Source organism: Hyaloscypha bicolor (genome assembly GCF_002865645.1).
Source record: "Hyaloscypha bicolor E unplaced genomic scaffold K444scaffold_58, whole genome shotgun sequence".
NCBI lineage: Eukaryota > Fungi > Ascomycota > Leotiomycetes > Helotiales > Hyaloscyphaceae > Hyaloscypha > Hyaloscypha bicolor.
Window position 1 is genome coordinate 490,436 of NW_020194560.1, and position 22,138 is coordinate 512,573.

Sequence of the window (22,138 nt, forward strand, 5' to 3'; positions counted from 1 at the left end):
CCCCTCTCCTTGCGCTGTGTACCCCTCATCTCCAACCACCAAACCCCCTTCTTGATTCCCTCGTACCTTTAATCCTTAGTTCAGAGAACGCACGTCACGAGAATGGCGACAGTTAAGAAGCAGTTCAGGATTCTCTGCTTTGGAGATAGTTTGACGGAAGGCTACACCCACCACGGTCTCTCCTTCACCCCTTACTCACTCACACTGCTTGAAAAACTGCGAACCAACCTCTCCCTATCCTCTCAATATAATATTGCCATTGACACGGATGGAATGAGCGGGGATCAGGTGACTGGAAGCTTTCTGGGACGAATGGAGGATCGCTGTATCTCCCCCGCTTCAAACCCAAACTTTAAAACCCATGGCTAATATCTAAAAGACGATCATCCATTGACAAAGCATTTGCCATACGATTGGGTCGTCTTCCTGGGCGGAACCAACGATCTCGGCTGGGGAAAGTCTACAGAGGAGATCCATTCGGCCATCAAAGCCGTGACGGACATCCCTCTCTCGTACTCAGCTCGCGTCTTGATCATGACCGTGCCTGAATGCTCTGCCAAGATTGCGAGTCTGGATGCCAGGAGAGATGAGTTGAACCAAGCCATCTGGGACGATTCCCGTGACGACGTGTAAGTACAGAACTATATCCCTATCATCATCCAGCCTCACGTTTGCCGCCATGCTTAACCCATCGATCGACCTATACACTTCCCATCTCTCACTGACCATCCTAGATTCACACTCGACCTCTACGCCAAGATGCCCTACCATTCCATGTCCAAGGATGAGAGAAAAGAAATCTGGGACGATGGGCTGCATTTCACGGCTGCCGGGTATGCCAGGATTGGAACCCTCGTCGCGGAGAGGCTGGTTGAGATTCTGCAGCGCGAGGCTGAACTCAGAGATGGGGAAGACCAAGACCAAGACTAAGACCAAATCAAAGACCAGACTGCCTAGATAGAGAAATGGAGGATTAGATCGGGTTTTAAGGTTCTATCATGGATGAACCAAGAAAGTGGATAACGGAGTAAATGGATGCGAAATGAATGAAAGGAAAAGCGACGATCGAAGGAGTTTGAGGGCAAGTGTTTCTTTCATATACCAAAATTCGGTTTATTTTATATAGACATGCAATTCAATACGGGACAACCTTTCCTATCCAGCCGATGCACAATGCCTCCGTAATGCAACACAATTTGATATCGAAAGGCACAGAAAACTATGCATTCGCACTCGCACCTCTCTCTTTATCATTGGTCTATCAACCCGCCAAAGATGCACACTACTATCTCAGCCCCACCGCTTTCCACACTCAATCACCACTAAACTAACCACATCGGGACCTCACTCCCAAGATATCCTCGTCTCCCCGCCTCATACCAAAAGTTCATCGCAAGCGCCAATACCAGAATAACCATCAAGAACGTCGGACCGTACTTATCATGATACCTCGCCGCCTTCCGATTCCTAATACTCCAGCTTCTGTAGATATAAATGCTGAGACTGTAGACGAGAGCAAGGACGGCAACGATCGTGAAAGCGCCTGCGGCGAGGAAGGAGGCGCGGGTGGGTTTCGCGCCGAAGTTTATTACGAGGGCCGCCATGGAGCCGATGTAGATTGAGTTTTCGAGCTGTGAGAGATTAGTAAGGCGAAGGAGGAGGGGGAAGGGAGAGCGTACCCAGGACAAAAAGGTTCGCTCGGCTGCGAAGTAGACTTTTGGCTCTACTCTGACTGGTACATGGATCTTCTTTCCTTTTGGAGCTTGGAAGCGTTTGCTGGTGATTCTGGTTGAATTAAGAGGATCTAAACTGCTTCCAGGAACAGGGCTTGGTCGCATGAGTGAGTGGAAACCGTTGGCGAGATAGCAGCCTGCCAATTTGGTATTTCTCTTGATGAGCTTAGAGTAATAGGGCCATCCGCCAATCTGCCTAGCTTCTTCGAGAGCATCGGAATCATTGTCGTCGTCATCGGAATCGTAGTATTGCTCTTCTTCCTCTGCCAGTGGCATGGCTGCAATCTGCTCCTCGATATCGAGGCTATTTCCCGGAGCTCGATTCTCGTGCTCTCGAGATTGGCTACCGGTGGACTCGGCGGCAGTTGTAGTTGGAGAAACGGTTTCCTCTCGTTCTTCGTCATCTGAATCATCATCGTCGTCTTCATCGTCACTTGAAGACGTCTGTGTCGACGGTCCACCAGGTCTTTGAATGCCGAAATTAAGCGTGCGAGGCTTGCGGATATCAGTGCCCATCTGTGGCATCCAGAAAGGAAGTAAATTGATGCGATCCGGGAAAAGGGTAGCTGTGCCGTGAATGAACTTGGAGAATTTAGGCACAGCTTCGACGAGATGACTTGCAATGAGTTCTCGAACCCATTCCGGAGGCTCTTGGCCTGCTTGTGTTTGCAGCTTGACCTCCAAAATAGCATACGGGAAGCGTTCAACATCTTCGGGTGGAAGCTGGGAGAATGGAAAGTCGATACCGATATCTGTTCGTCGCCAATTGTCGCCGGCTCTCTTTCGTCCGTCCAAGTTATCCTCTCGAACCATGGTAAGCTCAGTATCCAGGGAAATACGGACTCGTGCGTCGGCAGGTAGCTGAAAAGCCGTACGGTTGTAGAATGATCGGCAGACAGGAACATATCCATGCTTCAACACCGAGTACTGGATCTCTTTTGCTAGTCTCTCGTCTTCGTCAATCTGCCTCGCAGGTTTCTTGCCCTCTTTCCGTGCCTTTTCGAAAATGGCTTCGGGCAGCATTTTCCCGCTGAGATATGCGTTCATGTTCTTTTCCTTCAAGTTAAATCGCGCCTTGACGGATTTCTCTCCAGTCCAATCCTCTCGATGTGTCTTTCTCTCAACGAAGATTGTCTCGGTATCGACATCTCCGTACCATCGCATTCGAATTGCCTCAGCACCTTCCGACTTCTTGAGACGACCCTCGTACAGTTCCCAGGTCTTAGGATTATCATAGTATATAGATGTAATAGCAGAGTCTTTAGCTTCGAATTCTTTGTTAGGGTTGAAGACGAGGACAGGCAGATGCTGCAAATGGTTAGCACAGGCACTGCCGGGGGAGGCGGAGACTGACCTGAAGGATGAGAAGCTTCAATTCAGTGATATTGTCCGGGTGCACCCAGTACTTGGTGGTCTGTCGAATGAAATTGCCCTGACTGCCACCAGCAGAGCTGTCGCCCTTGACTGGATTACCCCTCGTTCGCACGATATCAAACAGCCTCGACAGCTTGACAATATCCGCATCGTAGTTGTCTTTGAAGAAAGGGCTCTTCTTCAGTCTCGTGGCAAAGGCTGGCTTGAGAATCCAACCAGTTTTTTTCTGCAACCGTCAGCTCCGCTCCTCTCCCCCCAGCAGGTGGCAGACTCACGTCATGCTTCTTGATAATCTTCTGAAACCCGGTATAGTTGACCTGCACGAACTTGGCCAGATCATGAACGTCCGCAATAATATCCCCCAGATCCTGCTCGAGCATCATGAACTCCTCCTCAGTCGGGGCATCGTCATCCTCTCGTTGGCCATCTCTGCCCACGGGGCCTCTGCTGTCGAGCCTAGCAACAACATCATCGACCTCCCTCCGACTCGACTCAATGCGTCTGTCAATCTCGCCCGCCTTGCTCTTCTGCCTCGTATACACACGATCCAACTGCACATCGAGTGCGTCGATGAACTTTGTCTCCTTCTCCTCGGTCCATTTCTTCTCTCCTTTCGGGCCCTCGACTTTCAGCAGGGCTTTGAGGCCCTCGTAGTCGATGTACGACCACTCGTACTCCTTGATGACGCTGGAGCGCAGCTGCTCGCCGAACTTCATGATGATCTGGCCGGCTTCGAATTTGTAGCGCACGCCGCGCGCGGTGGGTCGCCAGGATACTTGCTTGGTCCTGAGGTCTTCGACGATTAGCATTTGGTCTTCATTCTTGGGAGAATTGCGTGTTGCGATCAATTGAGTCGCGGGAGGTGATTGCAGATATTTGTGTGACGTGCTGGTGATGTTCTGATGGGGGAAATACCTGGTCGGTGCAACAGAGTCAGCGAGCTGCGGAGTGAAGGTTGAGGTGGGTGAGAAACGGGAGCTGCTGCTGTCTGCTGTCTGCTGTCTGCTGCTGTCTGCTGCTCAGCTCTTGATCCCCGCTTCACCAGCAGAGTTCCGTCGCTGGCCTGTCACCGCACGCCAGCCTGAGCTAACCAGCAAACAACCCCGATTTTGCAGCACCTAGCAGCACCTAGCAGCGAGGCGATCGTTGGGACCAATTGACCAATGACATGCCCTCTGGCGCCCATGTGAAGTGAAAACTTGGCATGCGCTCTTGACAGCTCTTATCTTATCTAGTGGGGTGCCGCGGAGGTATGCGTTATGCGTGCAGCTACGTATATTGGAGAACGACCAGAGGCAAAACTGCACGTGGTTACAATTTCTGGATGATATCTTATGTAATCTTAATTAGTGAGGCACTAGAGGGAAAAGCTACAAGAATCACGGAAAGCAAGAGGAACTTAGACGGGGAGACATGTTGAGCCATACCCTACTGTCCTCATTACAATATCAAAGTCCGTCCTCGGCCCTAGCCACGTGATCGTATTCAACATAAATATCAACTACTCCTGATTTCTTATTCTATTACGAGTGCCTCAGTAAATTGACAAGCCATTGCGGTTGACAGTATCTTATGTATACATCCGCCTCCTAGATGTTTCCTCTCCTGCCAAAAGGCGGTCTCACGTGACGCATCCCAACTCAGATCTTTCTTGTCTTTTGAAATTGAACTATGGAAATGTATCGTCAATCAAGCGCCTGCACTGCCTCTGGACATAGTGGAGTGTGAATCAACCCGGGGGCAGAACCTATTGCCGCAGCTATGATTGGGTAACGCAAAGGCGGGTAACCCCTTTTCTTCCTTCTCGCTTGAACCAATCATCGACCGATGCAGAGGTGTCTCACACACAACGGCATTTCCCCAAATCACCTGCACTTCTCTATCTAATGAGACCACAACGACGCTCTGGCATGGCTTGTGGCTTGCACCACGTTCAGGCGGCTCGCGTCCCTGCGTCTCATCGGAGGTAAGCCGCAGCCGCAAGCTTAAGGCAGACTGCCCTTTACCCAAGAGGCTGATTGATTTTGTCATCACCAATGAACAACCTTTCATTTGTAGTTTCAGCTTTCCCCGCCACTGGGACTTTGAATCTTGATCCTCCATGGCGTCATCATCGGTTGGTAGCCTCTCCGGCTCCAGGCTTTGCTTCAGCCTTCAAATCCTTTGAGCACCGATAGCTCCAATACCTCAAGTCTTCTCCAGCTTTCATTTAAACTTACCGCGAATCCAGAACTTTCGGCATCATCTTAAAAGCTCAAAGCCATCTTGACACTGCGCCTCCCTTCCTTCCCGCTATCATCAAAAGTCATTCTGTCCAAATTTGGGATTTCACAGCCTCACCTTATGTCCGATGGACATTCCAGCGGGGACAAGCTGTGTGCAACAGAGCATTCTGTTATCCAATTAGCTTGGCTGTTGGGAAAAGTTTACAGCTATGCATCACGAACACCCCAACTCAACTCCATTATGTGGTGTTTGTATTGAAACGAGATGGCGTGTGAACCCATGCATTTAATCAAGACTTTCACATCTACGGGGTCCGAACAGCTTCACCCTAAGCAGAGTGCGCAAGATATCGGAAATTGGAGACTCCTGAGAGAGATGGAGAGAGGAGTCGACATGGCTCTCGAGTTGTATAAAACGAAGCGTTGGTCGCCACCAGGAAAGAAGTCCATCAGCAAGAAAAACCACCTTCATTATCAAAAGCCTGAAAGTTCATCAAAATGTTCTTTTCTACCACACTCATTACTCTCTTTTTGGCTGGATTGTCCCAAGCTGCTCCTACTTCCTCCAATGCAACCTCGACGGTTTCCACACCAACTTCATCCACTGTCCTTCCTGCTCAATCAACGACTGCACCGCAGAACAATACCGCAACTGCCAAATTCTCCGCCTCAAACTTCACCGATGTGAAACCAACCATCAACCCCAATATAACCATCCAGTCGCTCACAAAGCCATGTGAGTAGACTACCCATAGAACGTTTACTCTCACTCACAATTCCTCTACAGTAACCAATCCAGAATTTCACCTCCTCCCCGGCTGGCCAAAAATCCCAATCCACCTCATAACTTGCCAGGATCTCATCGACGCCAAAGCCACCTTACTCAAAGTTAACGTGGGAACACCTGCAAGCGGGTTCATCTCGGACCCCTCCTGGGGTACAGTGCACAAAGACTACGCCTGGGGTTCCATCTACTGCCATGACGTTTCACACGGCGCTCACGCTGTCTACGGCGCAATCTGGCTGAAGTGGAAGGCTCAAGGAGGCAGTTACGGTTACCCTCTCGTATGTGCCCCGTCTATTGTCCCCTGACAATCGAAAGCTCTTCCCTCTTCTTGAACCACCTTTTGACAATCCTATCCTAATTCCCCGCAGACCGATGAACTCGGCACAACAGACAACTCCGGAACATACATCCGCTACAACGTCTTCTCCGACAACCGCGCCATCTACTGGACCGGGCAACGCGGCGCCTTCCTCATCTACGGCGATATTTATCAGCGCTGGCTTTCGATCGGCGACACAAAGAGCGAAATCGGTTACCCCATTACCGATGAAACCGGCTCTGGCTCAGCAGGAGGTCGCTTCAACGACTTTAGCAACGGCATGATCTACTACCACGCCGGGCAAAGCTGGGTGCATGTAGGCGGCCTTCCCTCTAGCCTGACCTGGACCTGGAACCCCATCTCGCTCACGGATATCTCCGGCTCCAGCAGCGTCACACTCTACAGCGACGGCAACGCACATTGGATGTCCAGCATGCACGACCATATTGCAATTCAATTTAACTGGCAGATCGGATGGCTATTCGTTAATGCGGATGGCACTGCCATCACGCTGATGCAGTCTGGCACTGTGGGTCCTAACTATAGTGGCATTCCGATCTTTGGTGGCCCGACAAATGACAATAATATTGATCGATGGGTCAATAATCCTGAGATTGCCTATGATTGGCGTGCTTGGGTGGCTTCCAATTACGGGACCGGGCATGCGCATGGGAGCATTGATTGTGAGTCTTCCTTGCATATCAGTTTACTGTTTCTTTTTGTTGTTTTGCCTTTAGGAGTTCGCTCGAGTAGATGCTAATGCGGTGATAGGGGGCAATTTGCTCAACGAACTTATCAACGATGCCAAAGCGGTTTACGGGGCCGTCACGACTATTATCGCTGTCCTTGCTTGATTGAATTTGGATCGTTCTCGCCTGAGATTTGGAGGCAGGAACAGGCTGAAAGAGGTTGAAGGGCAATATGATTAAGCTTGGATTTAATTTGTACTATAGTTCGTCTTCTGTTTCCGTTCTTTTTTAACATATACATATTCTTCGCTACTATACACTTCATTTTCAACTCGTGAACTTTCCTTGAATTTCACGTGCGGGCATCGATTCACAAACCCGCTATCTGTCTACGCGTGTTTTCAATGCCGGATGTACAACCTTATTTACGAGTTTTTGTCTTATGGTTCGAAAGAAGGTTTAGGTCTATGGTTCGTACGGTACCTGTCTGCAACTCGGAATGTTGAAGGGGGTAATGTTCGTCTAAGCGAGCACCGCCCGTAACTTAGGCGAGGAGCCCCTGAACTCCCCACAAAAGGGAAAGAAGCGAAATTCGCGTGGCGTGCTCTTTCTCATGACTCCACCTCGCGCCTTTCTCCTTCCAACATCTCAAATGCAATTTATCACGAACCCCAATGCGGAATGGAATATCTGGCTACATAGATGGGGATCTCTTCAGATAAGGTGATCCCGCGTCATACGGCGGAGGGAGATCTGCGACGGCATCGGTGCATCGGGTGTCTCAAATCTGATACTCCGGACTAAAGGCCTGTCCTTTCACCACCATACACCATTCAGCTGTTTTTGTCAAAGGTTTTAGAGGTCCGTGCAGCTAAACTTCACTCCACACAGTTTTCCAGTCGTATTCGCTTCTTTCCTTTTCTTCGGGTCCTCCAGGCTCACGAAACTCCCCTTAGACTTAAAAGTATTACGCTTTTACTTAATTCCAAGATTTTGTCTAAGAGTTAGATTATAGAATATTACAGAGAAATTAAGCATTAAGAAATAAACCGAGGGTCTAGTAGTTACTTCTAGGCATTTACCTTAGATTTAAAAGGCCCTAGTCAAAAGTTAATCGCGACTAGCTTTTAAAATCATATAAAAAGAGCGATCCTTACTAGCGGCATTTTATTTCAGATAGAGGGCTTATTTGCAGAAGGCGCTGTTATCGTGGGAATAGTAAATTTGGAATGGTGTATGGTATATGGAGGTCATATGGCAGTGGCAGGACAGGCCTTAAGCAAGCGTGACAAGGCTGGCACGGCCGCTCTGACGTCTACCGGACCCTGGCCGCGCTACGTTTTATTTAGAGGGCAGGGAGTATAAACATGGCCGCGGGCCATGGTGTGAGATCCTCTTGGAAGAAGTGTCATGGCTGGAGACAGGAAATGTGGGGAAATGTTGCCTCGGTACGAGGTCTTGGGAAAAAAGCGGACATCTCTTGATGAGATGACTGCGAAGTGGGAGGACTTCGATGGAGAAAGTTACGAACCATGGGAACGCAAGAAGCAGGACTCTTTCAGGAAACTCTTCACCAAGATCTACGTCGTCATCCTGTCATGCAGCATAGCTCTGTTCGGCTCTGCTCTGCTCCTCCTTCGGTCCCCATCTCCAGAGAATCAGCTGCCGAGTGCTTTCATACCCAGATCTGCCGATCCTCAAGATGCCATGACGACCACCGCATCCACAACTATGACCTTCTCTACTACGACGACGATCTCTTCCTTGACAGATTCCTCCTCCGCGCCCTCAGCTTCTCCAGCCTCGACCATTCCTGTTCAAGTTTTCCAGGTGTTTCCCCCGGTCCTCGGATCGACTGGGTTGATTGAATCGAATGGAACGGTTGCAAATACGAACGTGACAGATGCGAGTGGAAGTAGCTGCCAAGTTAAACTGATGGAGCATTCCTTTGCTACTTCCTTTGGGAAACCGTTTGTGGGTGTGTTGAAGGATGAAACGTCGCTGAAAGCCAGGCGCTGATGGGTGGAATAGGAAATTATACCCCGCCGGCATGTATGGGAAATGCGAATACAGTGACGATGAATTTCTCTGTCGTTTCTCAAGGAGCTCAGTTTGATAGACTTGCTTTAATGTAAGCTCAATACGGATCTTCCATGGAGTAAAGAAAGATGGTTGATATTCCCTCAGGTATTTCGGAGATACCGAAGTGTTTCGTACCTCGACTGCTGAGCCAAAGAAGAGTGGAATCGTGTGGGAATATGTCAAAGATATGTCACAGTATGTCCTCTCGTCAAGGATAAAGGCTCTCTCTAATTGCGACCCAGTCTCATGTATTTCTGGAAATCTCCCCAAGTTTTGATATTTGACCTACCTAATCAAGTCACCACAAATGCAAGTTTCTTCTGTCCTATTTCAAGTTTGGACGGTACTGATTCGAGCAGTTGACAGGATCTTACAACACAACTCTAACGGTAACATTCCTCAATGCCAAAGAATCAGTGAATGCCGCCGACATGATCCTACCGATCTCTGCGCGACTGGGCTTGAATGCCTCTATGCCTAGTGTCTTCAGCGTGCCAGCAGCCAATGCAACTAATACTATATCCTTTCCACAGAATGCGAATCGTGCTGTATTCTCCATCTCTTCCTGCGGTCAAGGGGATGAAGAATTCTGGTGGAGCAATGTCCTCCAATCAGACAACGCAACATTTACGGCAGAGGGCGGGACAACGTTCGGATTCTCGCCTTTCAGAGAAGTTCAACTATACATCGATGGGATGCTGGCTGGTGTCCAATGGCCGTACGCAATCATATTCACAGGAGGCGTGGTGCCTGCATTCTGGAGTCCGATTGTCGGCATCGATGCCTTCGATTTGAAAGAGTACGAAATCGACATATCTCCATGGCTTCCACTTCTTTGCGATGGGAAGCAACATACCTTCACCATGAAAGTAGCCGGCTTGCAAGACAACGGCGGCAGCGCCGCAACGCTCTCTGATTCCGTTGGAAACAGCTGGTCTCTCACCGGTAAAATCTTTATATGGCTTGACGCGGAGGGCAGTATAACCACCGGCACCCTTCCATCAATCACCGCTCCACAACCTCGAATCCTCGTCTCTCAATCCCTTTCCAAAAACTCTACCGGGTCCAACGAAACTCTCACATACTCCACTTCGGTCCAACGCACGCTCACCATAGTCTCGACTCTCAAAACCGCAAATGGTACTTCAACCTGGCAAGCCCAATGGTCACAAGCCCTCTCTCACACCGACAACGGCACCATCGGCGTCTTCGGTAACACACAATTAAACACCATCGCCACAACCGGCAAAGACAATTCCTTCGGCCTCCACCCTTACCAAAACACTTACTCCTACCCATTCTTCGCAAACACTACCGCAACCCCTCTCAGCAATGGCTCAACAATTCTCTTGGCCTCCCTGAGCCGAAGCAAAATCCAGTCCGTATCAGGATCAACAATCTATCCTAGCGGTCTTCAACCCTTCGCCGTGCTCCCAGAATCCTCAAGCCTGGTCCTCACACTTGCCGGCACGTCTCTCACGAACACGCAAACCGGCAATGCAACCTTACTGCTGACGCCCGGGGATGTTAATAAATCGCTTAGTTTTGGGAGTACGCAGCAGGAAATGAGGTTCGGTGGTGTGAGTGCACAAGGCGCACTGGGCATGGAACCCGATACAGAGCTATTCTACAGGAAGGTGCAGGCGGTTAATGGGAGCGTTAGGACGGATGTGCAGAGATTGGTTGGGAGAGGGGTTGTAGATTTTAGTGTGGCTGATGTGGATGTGGATGGAGAAGGAAGTGTGGGGAATGTGGGGATAGAGGTTGAGGTTAGAAGGGCGCCGATGTGGAATATTGAGGGGATGTGAGGTTGCTGCTGGTTTTGAGTCTTGTTGGGAGAGATTTGGGTGGATTGTATTAGTATACATAGAGATATATTGACGATTAGATTTCTTGAAACTATAAAGGCAACGGGTTTTGCCTTCCACCGGGTTTGGATTAATATGGCGTTAATGGGACGTAGGAAGAGGATATTAATAAGAACGATGATGCAGAGATCGTGCTTAAGACCGGGGCTGGGCCGGTCACGTTTACCGGAAAGAGTAAGCACCTTTTCTTTTCGTGATGATTTCTTCGTTTGAGGCTGGGGTTGTTCGAGATAAGAGCGGAAGAATGCGAAAGACTGGTAGGAGTTAGCTTACGCTTTCAACTGGGTAATCCCCGATGTCTTCCATCTTGTGACTGCGTATGATATTCTCCATGCGCAGGCAGTGCAAATTGGGAAGAAACAATATTCGGGGCATGACCATTGGAGGTCGTGAGTTGGAGGGGAAGAGAGCTTTGCTCGCCATCCACGAGCACGAGAAACAGTTGCTGCGATAACATATTCCATTTTCTGATGTCCTCAAACAACATTTCGAAATATGAATGCCTATGGACAGCCTCGTCCAAATATCTGGGATGCAGGGCGTTGAGATAAGAGTTGAGCTGCTGGAAACCTGTGCGATTTCGCTGAGATCTCGCTCTTCACGTAACGATATCTAGGTCTCACCTCGCGCCTCCCGTTTGGACATCTCGAGTACGCATTGCACCGAGGAACTCTGCAACAAACGGTTGACCACTAAACCCCCGGCTTTTATATTCTACATAGCTGTACAAATATCTCGCCCCATTTTGCACCCTTATTTTATTTCTTGCCCTTTATACCCACATTGATACTCCCAATCGCCCACGCCGCAGCAAAGAGACCAAAGACAGTAACGAAAATCACCAGTGGTTTTCGCAGACCTGCGAGGAGAGGGTAGTCGTATGTGACGATCAATTCTCGGTCTCTGAAATCGTCGACGATGTTGATGGCTTTCAGTGTGAGTGCTGTTCGGCCGGTGGTATCCATGAATGTCCGGTGGAGGGAGATTGCTTCGCTGGTGAGTGGGACGGCGGTGCTGTACTTGACGTTCCTGCAACAGGTTAGTAAGGATATCTCCAGGATACAAAGGGAACGTACTTAGCGCCTTCTGGGAGAATGACGCGAAGCTCAATGTGCTCATACTCCATTCCCTCCGGCTGTTTTGGGCCCTCGAGGAACGGCACATTCAAAACATATCCTTGACCGGTGCTCAATTTGCGCAAGAACTTCTTGAGGTCCGCATTCCATCCAACACGGAATGGGTAGTTCCATCCTCCGAAGACTGGATATCTTGGCTTGATCTCGAGGTTTGCTTCGCGCTTGTTGCTTCTGAATCTCGAGGTAGAGACATTTCCGATCACATCAGTGAAGTATGGGTCCAAACTCCCAACCTTGAGCGGGAACTTGAGCTCCTTGATTGCGGTGGATGATGGGTTGTAGTATTGCTGAGCTGCCCATTGTACACGAGAGAATTGGTTGGTGAGATTTGCTGCGTGGTTGTGGAGAGTGTACCGTTCCTCGAAAGCGACGTTTCCACCCCAATGACTGACTTCAATGTCCCTCTCCAGTCGAGAAACGTGGATCAGTGGTTTTGTGAATTCGTATCGGACCTTGACTGGCTCCACTGCACCTACTGGAACCTCGCCGAATGATCCATATGTGAACTTCGATCCAGCCTTGACCGGGGATTCTACCTCGCCTCCCGGGACGATAGTATACTCTGGGACATTTCCAGATGGGAATTTGACTTCGGTCTTCTGCTTCAGTGTGACATAAGCCGAGGGGCAGTATGCAGAGAATTCGTAGACCAAGAATTGCGACTCTTGTTGGCCAATGTGTTTAGGAAGGGGGTGGAGAGCGGACAGGTAGGAGTATGTGATTCCCAGAGTTATTTGTGCCTTTGGCGCAAGTGGCTGAGCCAAACGGACACGGTAGAATTGGGTATCGCTGCGAGAAGTGTAAGTGAGGAATTCTGGCAGCATATTCCCTCTATGCTCGTACCTTTCTGGATCAAATTCGACAGCCCTGACCTCGAACAGACCTCTATCCAGATTCTTCTTGTCCTTCACCTCCAGTCCACCAATTGTCGCCATCTGCTGAGAGGTGAAGGGTATAAAGTATTCATCCTGGGGCGTGCCCGCAATATTCTCAATCACCACATTGATCTGCTCTTTGGGGTAGCTCTTCTCGAGGTTGATGATGTGCACAAGGTTGACATTCTTGAAGTTCTGCGGAGGCTTGAAGGTCGAAGGTAGGATTAATCGTGAAGCAAGTGGTTTGGTTAAATTCCCCTTCTCTGCGCAGAGAGTTGTCGACGCAAAGGAAAGGACGGCGGCCCCAATTGCCAGCAACCTCATTTTGAAGGATGGAGGCAGACGCGCCGAAGAACCGAATAGAGGTGGAAAAGACAGGTTTCGCGGGTTGGCGACTGTGAGGTTGTGATGTGCACAAGAAATACTAGATCTTGGGCTTGTAGCTTACGTCTCTCCAAGGTGTCCTCAGAGTGTCGCACCAGCCACAGCTAGACCAAATCATGACTGTGGCTTCCATATCACAAAGTTCAGGTGTGGCTGGGGTGCTTCCACTAGGTCGGAAGCGTGGGGATGACTAAGCCCCTTTAACTTTTGCCCAGGGTCAAGCTGCCCCACGTCGGTGACGGAACTGCTTGAACCATCCCACCACAAATCTCTTGAAAAAGGCGCAACACCTCCCAGTTCCTTTTTCATCGCATGTTTTTTTGTACAATCTCTTCTCCTCGTTTCAATTGGCATCCTCAGAGCGTTTGCTGGTGTGTTTGTGGCTCCCGAAGTTCAGCTGAAAACCTCTTGGTGCGGGGCACTCTCATCCAAACTCAACACCGGAACCCTAGGAATATATCAAGATGGTCGGCCTTGGTCCCAGGTACGTGTAACTCCCGGGTCATGCCCCCCTGTCTGGCATGTGTTGCGAGGTCTGTGTTCTCCAGACGAGTCTCGAGAGCATAGGCTTCACGATATGTCAGACGGTGGCTTCAAAATGCGTGGGACGGCGGCCGCAAAATGTACTCTTGTGAAACTGCTGACTCCGACTCCTTTCTATAGGAAGCCGCCTTCGCGGAAAGGCATGTGTATATATTTCACCTTGTTACGAAATTTTGGAGATTTCCAATTCACTTTGTTGTTCTTGCGTCACATCCCCCGACTATTTCGTCGCTTCAAGGTTGAGAGAAGTCCTCAACAACTTTGATATCCGAGCAACACGAACCGACACCGCATGCACTGGTTGTTCCAGGATGTCGCAATCACCGAACAAAGACTACAAACCCTGTACACGTTAAGCATTTCCTAGCTCCTGATCATTTCTTCCCAGGATGTCCACAGATTCGTTTGGGACATTCGATTCGAGGCGGAGGTGTCGCGTAGCTCGCCTTTCCGGGTGTCTTTGAACATTCATACATCATCAGCACAGTCATGCACCCACCCAACTCACCATTTCGCAACAGGTGGAGGCATTTTCAGGTCATGCGGTGGTGGAGAAAAAGCAATTAGCAATCTCGCCCATCTCACCGCTGTCACGTGCCAGTGGCATGTGTGACCTTGGGCGACCCCTGCCAGCCTTACCTCCTTCCGTCCGCCGTGGCTTCATTTTGCTTTAATGTCCTTCCAGATTCTTACTAACATGGCATTACAGGCTCCATGGCCGATGTGCCAAAGGATCTCATGCAGGAGATCAAGCGCTTAGAGGAGATGTTCGCAGTTGACACCGCCAAGCTCAAGTCCATCACGGAGCATTTCGTTAAGGAGCTCGCTAAAGGTGAGACTGTCTCCTACCTTGAAAGTTATCTTCTGACATTTATCAGGTTTGAGTGTTGAGGGTGGTAGTATTGTACATTTCCTCAGCCTTGTGGATCCTCTCAGTAGAAACTGACCTATCACAGCCCATGAACCCAACATGGTGTATGGCTTTCCCAACTGGTTATGAGACTGGAACTTTCCTTGCTCTGGACATGGGAGGAACTAACCTTCGAGTTTGCGAGATCATCTTGACCGACGAGAAATCCGAATTCGACATCATTCAATCCAAATACCGCATGCCAGAGGAGCTGAAGTCTGGCACTTCAGATGAGCTTTGGGAATACATTGCAGACTGTCTTCAGCAATTCGTCGAATCTCACCATGGCACCAAAGATCTGGAAAAGTTGAACCTTGGTTTCACGTTCTCATACCCAGCGACCCAGGATTACATAGATCATGGCGTTCTTCAACGCTGGACCAAGGGGTTCGATATCGATGGTGTTGAAGGACACAACGTTGTACCTATGTTTGAGGCTGCTATTGCGAAGAGAGTATGGTAGCTGCTCACCACGATTGGTCTTGGCTAATACTAGTGAAGGGTGTTCCCATCAAGCTCACCGCTTTGATCAACGATACCACAGGTACTCTGATCGCCTCAGCCTACACTGATACCAAGATGAAGATTGGCTGTATTTTTGGCACAGGTTGCAATGCAGCTTACATGGAAAATTGCGGGTCAATCCCCAAGCTAGCACACATGAACTTGCCACCCGACACACCAATGGCCATCAACTGCGAATGGGGCGCCTTCGATAACGAGCACAAAGTCCTCCCCCGAACTCCTTACGACATCATCATTGACAAAGACTCCCCCCGTCCTGGCCAACAAGCGTTTGAAAAGATGATTGCAGGTCTCTACCTCGGCGAGCTCTTCCGTCTCGTCCTCGTCGACCTTCACGACAACAAGGAAGTCCACATCTTCGAAGGCCAGAACATCGACAAGCTGCGCAAAGCATACACCCTCGACTCGTCTTTCCTCTCTATGGTTGAAGAAGACCCCTTTGAGAACTTGTCCGAGACAGGCGACCTCTTCCAGAATAAACTCGGCATAATTGCCACTCACTCGGAACTAGAGCTCATCCGCCGCCTCGCCGAGTTGATCGGAACACGTGCAGCGCGCCTGTCCTCCTGTGGCGTAGCAGCCATTGCCACAAAGAAGGGCTACGAGACCTGTCACGTTGGCGCCGACGGCTCTGTCTTCAACAAGTACCCACACTTTAAGCAACGTGGTGCTCAAGCTCTGCGAGAGATTCTCGACTGGGCGCCCAAGAAGAATTCTAAGGAGGAAGACCCCATTGAGATTCTTGCAGCAGAGGATGGAAGTGGTGTCGGCGCTGCCCTTATTGCTGCGTTGACGTTGAAGCGAGTCAAGGAGGGGAATATGGCGGGTATCTTGCACCCCGAAAACTTCAAGTAGATTGTCTATGCTGGAGAGGGGCAAAGGGAAAAGGGTGGTGTCGGGACTGGGGCAGGACAAGTGGCGGAATGGATATGTGGAGGATACTTTTGAACAGCCTGGCTTTTCGTACATTCGTTCTTTTGAGGCACGTGTGCATGAGTCGAGGCTTCTCGCAGCAGAGTCTTCCAATTCATCCCATCGACGAATGCCTTTCTCTTTTATTCTAGCCATACTCCACCAATGCAAGGGTATCACACTCAAAACTTTCCCAGTTGTCCATCATCAACCCAGGAAGGTGGCAACAGGTAGCCGATAGAGCCCCAACGTCCAATACCGTCTCCTAACACCCTTCCACTGCCCCTCTCCCTCGTCACCCAACTCCCCCACCTCAACATCAGTCCACTCAACATCCATCCCTGCCTCACACAAATCCAGCTCTACCACCTTCCCATAAACATCATAGCAAACCTTCCTATCAGCCCCCAGCCCATTGAAGAACCCAAACCTGCCTTTCTCATCTAGCAGCCCGGGCGCCACCTCCGTGAAGAAGAGTCTTAACTGGGAATAATCTTCGCCAAAAGTGTCGAAGTAGATTGCGTCATAGACTTCTCCTGCTTCTAACAGTTTTGGGCAAATATCTTGCCATTTGCCCGCGTGGATTTTATATCGCCCTGCCTCGGCACGTTGTTCCCATTTTGGCCCGAATTCCGCGTCTGGTTGTTGCAGTTTCAATAGGACGGCAGGGTGCGCTTCGATGATGTGATGTGTGGAAGGTTTTGTGGTTGCGAACATGGAGTCGATGATGCCCATTCCGAAGCCAATGTTTAGAATTCGTTTTTCTGGAGGTAGGTCTGGGAGGAGGAGGTCGACGGATTTCCGCATTATATCTGTTTCCCACGCCATCATCACCCCATTTGAATCCTCATCTAGTAATGCCGTTTCCGTGAATGTTAGATTTGACTTCAAGTAATCTTCGGAATTGACGTCCTTCTTCTCTGCTCCCTCCTCTGCAGGCCCCACCGCAAGCTCATGTTCTTCCGTATGGGTATCCCCATTTTCCCCATTATTTTTCTCCGTGTCTCCATCTTCGAGGCCGACTTCGTCCTGCTCCTCACTATCCTCCCCAGCAAGCTCCTCATACCCACCCATCAACCCCAACAGCATCTCCGCCCTCACGCCAGCATTCACACACATCTGATACAACTCCCCCTGCCCCAATCTCCAAGCCAGACATCCCGGAGTCTCGCCATTCTTATCCAGATCATTCCATATTGCTCCACTGAAGAACAATTCTTCTACTGTATTCTTCGCTTTTTCTATGTCGACCTCTGCATCTTGTTCTTCTGCTTCGGCTTCCCCATCCTCTGTCTGCTTTGAAATTGTATTGGAGGCGATATTTGACTCGGAAGTGGAAGATTTGGCGGGCCCACAAGCAGCAATCGCAGCGTGCAGTGGCGTGAAGCCAGTCTCTGGATCTTGCACGCTTGCGTTGCCTGGTATTCGAAGGAGCGGTTTCAAAGCTTGGACGTCGTGGTTCGAGGCGTGGAGGAGGATGGTTTGTGTGTTGATATTTACTCCCCCTGTTTCATCGGGGAGGAATGCTGGGTCATCCATTGTGGTATGCTGTGTTGTGGTGAGAAGTTGGGGAGAAGGAGAGAGGCAGTTTAGGGAAATTTTGGAGGGGGATTCTGCCGGGCGGTGAGGCGGGTCCTATGCTGGCAGGTACAATAGAGAAATTATGGTGTGAATTTTGTAATGTATGATCAGTATACGGCTTGGAATTTATAAGGTACAGAATATATACCTCTGGAAAATCCCAAGGTATGGAAAGCATGCCTACCCTTGCGGGATGCGATCATCAACAACAAAACGAAAAGATCACGTGAATAACGTCAGCTGAGGTGGAAGCTTTTGGCTCTCTAACAATGGAACGGCTGCTGGCACTCGAAGGAGACAAGAGCGGATAACCATTGAGGTCTCGATTCTTAGGAAGCTTCAAGCCCGCTGATATTCAGGGCTATGAGTAGGGGTCCAAGAAAGTCTGGTCGACGGACATCGGTGTCGTAAATGAGATACGCTCTTAGTAGATTTGAGGATATCCCAACCGAGATTTCAAAGTTCTTAGCCTTCCCGTTATGAGGATTTTCCCACATGAGAAAAGTTTGAACTTTTCATTTCCTCACTAAAAGCTGCGTGCCATACTGACAACCCACCGCCTTGGGAAGCACCCGGTATGAACTTTACGCAAATTGGGGCGCAGAAGTATTTCTGAGAACAGCCCTGTGGTAGCCTCGTTTCATTAACCTACCTATAGGCAACGTCACACCATCAGCCATCCGGCACTTACTTTATCACCGACATCTATGGGTTGATAAACCAGAAAATGATTTTCGGGAGGACAAAGTGGGCTTCTGCCTAGCACATGACCGGCACATCAGCGGTGTGAACGTGACTCCGCGTCGTGCCAAGCACCGAGGCGTGCTGCGCCGTTGGTGACCGTGCTGCCTCGTATCGATCTGTATAAATCACATATCTACCTCTATCTCTAGCCTGCCTTCTTTTCATTGATCGAATCTCGCAACCATGTCCCTCTACAAGCTCTCCGATGACATCCTCCTCGAAATCGCAGAATGGGTAAATACAAATGGCTACATCCCAGACTACAGCTCTGTCACTGAGCGAGGGACGAAATTCCTCGCGTCTCTTGTACTCTGCTCTCGTCGGCTGAACAGCATCGCTACGCCTGTTCTGTACAGAACATTCGTCCAAACCAAGTACGGAGCATTACCTGCCTTCCTCCGTACCATTCTAGAAAAACCCCAGTTGGGTGCCTTAGTCAAGGATATCGTTGTATCAGAAATTGACGAGGAGGAGAGTATGGAGATGGGCGGTCTCTCTCGCCAGGAGATCGAAAGATTGGGTCTCAGAGCTGATGTTCTAGATCATTTTGAGAGCGAGATGTCGAACTGGATCGACGACCTAGAAGCTGGAAAATGGCAAGCGGTTGCTGCACTTCTCATCTTACTCCTCCCAGGTCTCGAAGAAATCGTAATTGCATCATACCACGGCCCGGACCTCGTGCGTAATGGGTACATTAACACCGCTCTCGCGTACGCAGCGCATCAGCAGCTCACCCCTCACTCCCAACAGGCTTTGAAGAATCTGAAGACTGTTTCGATGGCGTACTGCGATACCGAATCCGGCATGTCCATGGAAGCAATCCTGCCATTCTGCGCCCTGCCGTCTGTAACTGCGGCACGGATCCACATGGCCTCAGACGACGAGTTCACACCCTCCTCGCAACGATATCAGACCAAAGATCTGCAAATCAACAGTAGTAATATCGCTTCTGGCGCCCTCATTAATATCCTTCGGTGTTTCCCTGATCTCAAGAAACTGTTCTATGAAAATGGCGGCTCGATAGTCGGGTGTGAAGATTTCCTTCCCCAGTATCTGGGGAGGGCGATTGAGCACTTGAAGGGGTGTCTTGAAGAATTGACGGTTCTCGATCAGGGGGGTTATATGGGCAACGATGAAGAGCAGGAGGCTATTGGGTCATTGGCTGGGTTTCAGAAGCTCAGGAGGGTGGCCATGGATTATGACTGCTTGCTGAAAGCTGACTCCCAAATTAACGATGAAAATGAAGACGAAGACGAAGGAGATGGAGATGGGAAGCCGAGACTCGTAAATGTTCTCCCGCCTTCCTTAGAGTTTCTCGCAGTCGCGAGGTGTGAACCGGATATTTTGGATCAAATCCGCGAGCTGCTGGAGCAGCAGAAACACGGGGAAAGGTCGAACTTTCCCTTGCTAGAGAAGGTTATCATCGGATTTGTGGATAAGCCCAATGTTTCTCCTGAGCGAATTAGCGAGCTGAGAAGGGTCGAGGAGGAGTTGGTTGCTGATGGGAAGGAGATGGGCATTGAGGTGGTGATCGTGCATCCCAAATTTCAGATTGGTGGGCGTAATGCCGATTTTGAGGCGGCGTTTCATTTCGACGGTGTATGGTCTCCTTAAGACCTTGTGCACCAATTATCGCCTCAGGTCTTTTATCAAGATAATCTACACAGTGCGGCATTCTGTAATAATAACTTATACGCTGGATTGTTGTCTCGAGGGCTTTCTATTTCCGTTGACTCTCCGATCAAAATATTCCCGGAATAAATCTCTTCGTCTTGCGATGGTACTTCTCCCACTCTCTTCCAAACTCCCTCTTCAACATCGCCTCCTCATCTTTAACCCTAATCCCGACTCCAAAAAGTCCAAATACCCCCATTATGACCAATAGCGTTGGCCACACCCTGAGTCCACCACTCCACATTCCCCATCTGACCACGCAGCTTGGCAACAGACAACCCAAAATACCGTCTAGCCTCAGGAGCAACGCAACATTGGATGTGAGAATAAGCCAATTTGTGGGATAGCTTGGATGTTGTACATAAGCATACAACCCAGTCTTCACCAACACTTTCGGCTTGGCGAGTCTGAATGTGAAGTTCTCTCCCAACTGTCTGAACGCAAGTAATCTAACTGGTGCCGCGATGACAATACTCATCAGCACAACAATTGTATAAGGTGACCATGTAAACAGGGCTCTTGACAGATTGTCTGAGTTGGGGCAGAGGATTGCGGGAGCGTCGGCATAGGCGACGGTGACGAGGATGTGCAGTGTCCAGAGCGAGAGAGTGACGAAACGCTTGACTTGGATGCCTCCATGGTTGATTCCAAGATGGTCTTCTGGGAGGGCTGCGTTAGGGCCTGAAGGGTTGGGATTTGGAGGTGACCAGCAGCAGTAAGTGAGACAAGCGGCTAGGAGGAAAGAGCCGATGAGTGTGAGGTCTGCAGGATCGGGTGAGGTAAGCAGCATCTTTAAAGACGGGAGGGGGAATGTGATGCTTCAGTCTTTGATGCTTGGTGGAAGATGGAACCAGACAATTGCCGTTTCTGTGGTAATGGCACCTGTGCTTGATGACTGCTATTGGCGATTAGCACTGCGGGTTAAGTTGCTACATCCTTAGAGACTTACAGCATGGACGGATGATCTAGTGTGGGTGTAAAATGCACTGCAGGTCGTTCCGTGCTTGCAACGCTGTTTGAACCAACTCTTTGATGATGATTATGGACTCCCCCAATAGTGGCGGGCCGGGAAAATAGATAAGTCTCCCGCTCAGTATTTAAGCAACTTTTGCCTTGCCATGTGCTCGCATGATTGGCCCGGATATCAGACAGCCTCGCAGGATTTTTGCATGTCAATCAACTTACATCCAAGGCAGACTGTTGAACTTCAGGTGGCCCTCGAGTGCCACCAAGTAGAGCACACACACGTATGCAATTTGTCAATCTTTATGGTGCCACGAAGAAGGCACTCGCATGCCGTTCGACGCAAATTCCCACTTCCCGGGTCCCAATTGCTGTTGGGCGTGACCACTGCACGTGGAGCCTCCAATAAGAAACATATTTACGTATTCCGAGGAATGTAGGGCAAATTGGAAAGACGTTAGATGAGGCTAATCCGCATGGATGTTGCGGCAAAACCCGAACTTTGAGGAGAAGTCTGCCTGGGCGCAGATATGAGAGCTTTAAGGGGCTCGCTTAACCCCTTGCGCTCGGCTAACATAACCAAATTTCGACACTCAGATCCTGTCGTCCAGGGTATTGATCATCCATGATGTAAGAAGTTACTGATAAAAGAGATAGTCAAATGAGAAAAATGCCGCATGATGAACAATCAATGGTCACACGCTCTCGGTCGTGAGAGCTCCCGCTTAGGGATAAGCCCGATAGTCCTGAAACGGTATCGTGAGGCTGATCTGCATGCAAACCCGGCGTCGGTCGCTCTTGGTGCAAAAAGTTG

At 49.8% G+C, this 22,138-nt stretch overlaps 9 protein-coding genes across 9 annotated transcripts; 5 read left to right on the forward strand and 4 right to left on the reverse strand.

Moving 5' to 3' along the window:
* Positions 1–102: 102 nt before the first annotated feature.
* On the forward strand, positions 103–930 carry K444DRAFT_652546 (SGNH hydrolase; the record flags this gene model as incomplete). The annotated part of the gene is made up of 3 exons (XM_024885804.1): positions 103–325; positions 380–629; positions 735–930. 3 exons carry the CDS (start codon positions 103–105, stop codon positions 928–930), a joined length of 669 nt encoding a protein of 222 aa, XP_024737607.1.
* A 392-nt stretch (positions 931–1,322) lies between these two features.
* K444DRAFT_527830 (SPX-domain-containing protein) lies at positions 1,323–3,823 on the reverse strand (the record flags this gene model as incomplete). Its single annotated transcript, XM_024874662.1, has 4 exons — positions 1,323–1,631; positions 1,680–3,041; positions 3,088–3,333; positions 3,383–3,823. The coding sequence occupies 4 exons, from the start codon at positions 3,821–3,823 to the stop codon at positions 1,323–1,325; spliced, it is 2,358 nt and encodes a 785-aa protein (XP_024737608.1).
* Positions 3,824–5,830: 2,007 nt separating this feature from the next.
* K444DRAFT_663068 (uncharacterized protein) lies at positions 5,831–7,353 on the forward strand (the record flags this gene model as incomplete). Its single annotated transcript, XM_024886780.1, has 4 exons — positions 5,831–6,068; positions 6,120–6,397; positions 6,488–7,121; positions 7,210–7,353. The coding sequence occupies 4 exons, from the start codon at positions 5,831–5,833 to the stop codon at positions 7,290–7,292; spliced, it is 1,233 nt and encodes a 410-aa protein (XP_024737609.1). The 3' UTR covers positions 7,293–7,353.
* Positions 7,354–8,498: 1,145 nt separating this feature from the next.
* On the forward strand, positions 8,499–11,205 carry K444DRAFT_663069 (uncharacterized protein). Its single transcript, XM_024886781.1, has 5 exons — positions 8,499–9,105; positions 9,159–9,258; positions 9,315–9,404; positions 9,452–9,518; positions 9,569–11,205. Exons 1-5 carry the CDS (start codon positions 8,538–8,540, stop codon positions 11,015–11,017), a joined length of 2,274 nt encoding a protein of 757 aa, XP_024737610.1. The 5' UTR covers positions 8,499–8,537; the 3' UTR covers positions 11,018–11,205.
* A 317-nt stretch (positions 11,206–11,522) lies between these two features.
* K444DRAFT_560690 (oligosaccharyltransferase alpha subunit) lies at positions 11,523–13,462 on the reverse strand. Its single transcript, XM_024876907.1, has 3 exons — positions 13,057–13,462; positions 12,154–13,002; positions 11,523–12,106 (listed from the first exon to the last, which is right to left on the reverse strand). Exons 1-3 carry the CDS (start codon positions 13,410–13,412, stop codon positions 11,836–11,838), a joined length of 1,476 nt encoding a protein of 491 aa, XP_024737611.1. The 5' UTR covers positions 13,413–13,462; the 3' UTR covers positions 11,523–11,835.
* A 1,267-nt stretch (positions 13,463–14,729) lies between these two features.
* On the forward strand, positions 14,730–16,305 carry K444DRAFT_527882 (putative hexokinase; the record flags this gene model as incomplete). The annotated part of the gene is made up of 4 exons (XM_024874665.1): positions 14,730–14,847; positions 14,894–14,919; positions 14,972–15,379; positions 15,427–16,305. The coding sequence occupies 4 exons, from the start codon at positions 14,730–14,732 to the stop codon at positions 16,303–16,305; spliced, it is 1,431 nt and encodes a 476-aa protein (XP_024737612.1).
* Positions 16,306–16,569: 264 nt separating this feature from the next.
* Positions 16,570–17,901, reverse strand: K444DRAFT_527931 (arginine N-methyltransferase 2; the record flags this gene model as incomplete). The annotated part of the gene is made up of 2 exons (XM_024874669.1): positions 16,570–17,633; positions 17,718–17,901. 2 exons carry the CDS (start codon positions 17,899–17,901, stop codon positions 16,570–16,572), a joined length of 1,248 nt encoding a protein of 415 aa, XP_024737613.1.
* An 891-nt stretch (positions 17,902–18,792) lies between these two features.
* On the forward strand, positions 18,793–20,530 carry K444DRAFT_612408 (uncharacterized protein). Its single transcript, XM_024880126.1, has one exon. It carries the CDS (start codon positions 18,871–18,873, stop codon positions 20,299–20,301), a length of 1,431 nt encoding a protein of 476 aa, XP_024737614.1. The 5' UTR covers positions 18,793–18,870; the 3' UTR covers positions 20,302–20,530.
* K444DRAFT_612409 (uncharacterized protein) lies at positions 20,171–21,414 on the reverse strand. Its single transcript, XM_024880127.1, has 2 exons — positions 21,311–21,414; positions 20,171–21,256 (listed from the first exon to the last, which is right to left on the reverse strand). Exon 2 carries the CDS (start codon positions 21,149–21,151, stop codon positions 20,429–20,431), a length of 723 nt encoding a protein of 240 aa, XP_024737615.1. The 5' UTR covers positions 21,152–21,256; positions 21,311–21,414; the 3' UTR covers positions 20,171–20,428.
* Positions 21,415–22,138: the final 724 nt, after the last annotated feature.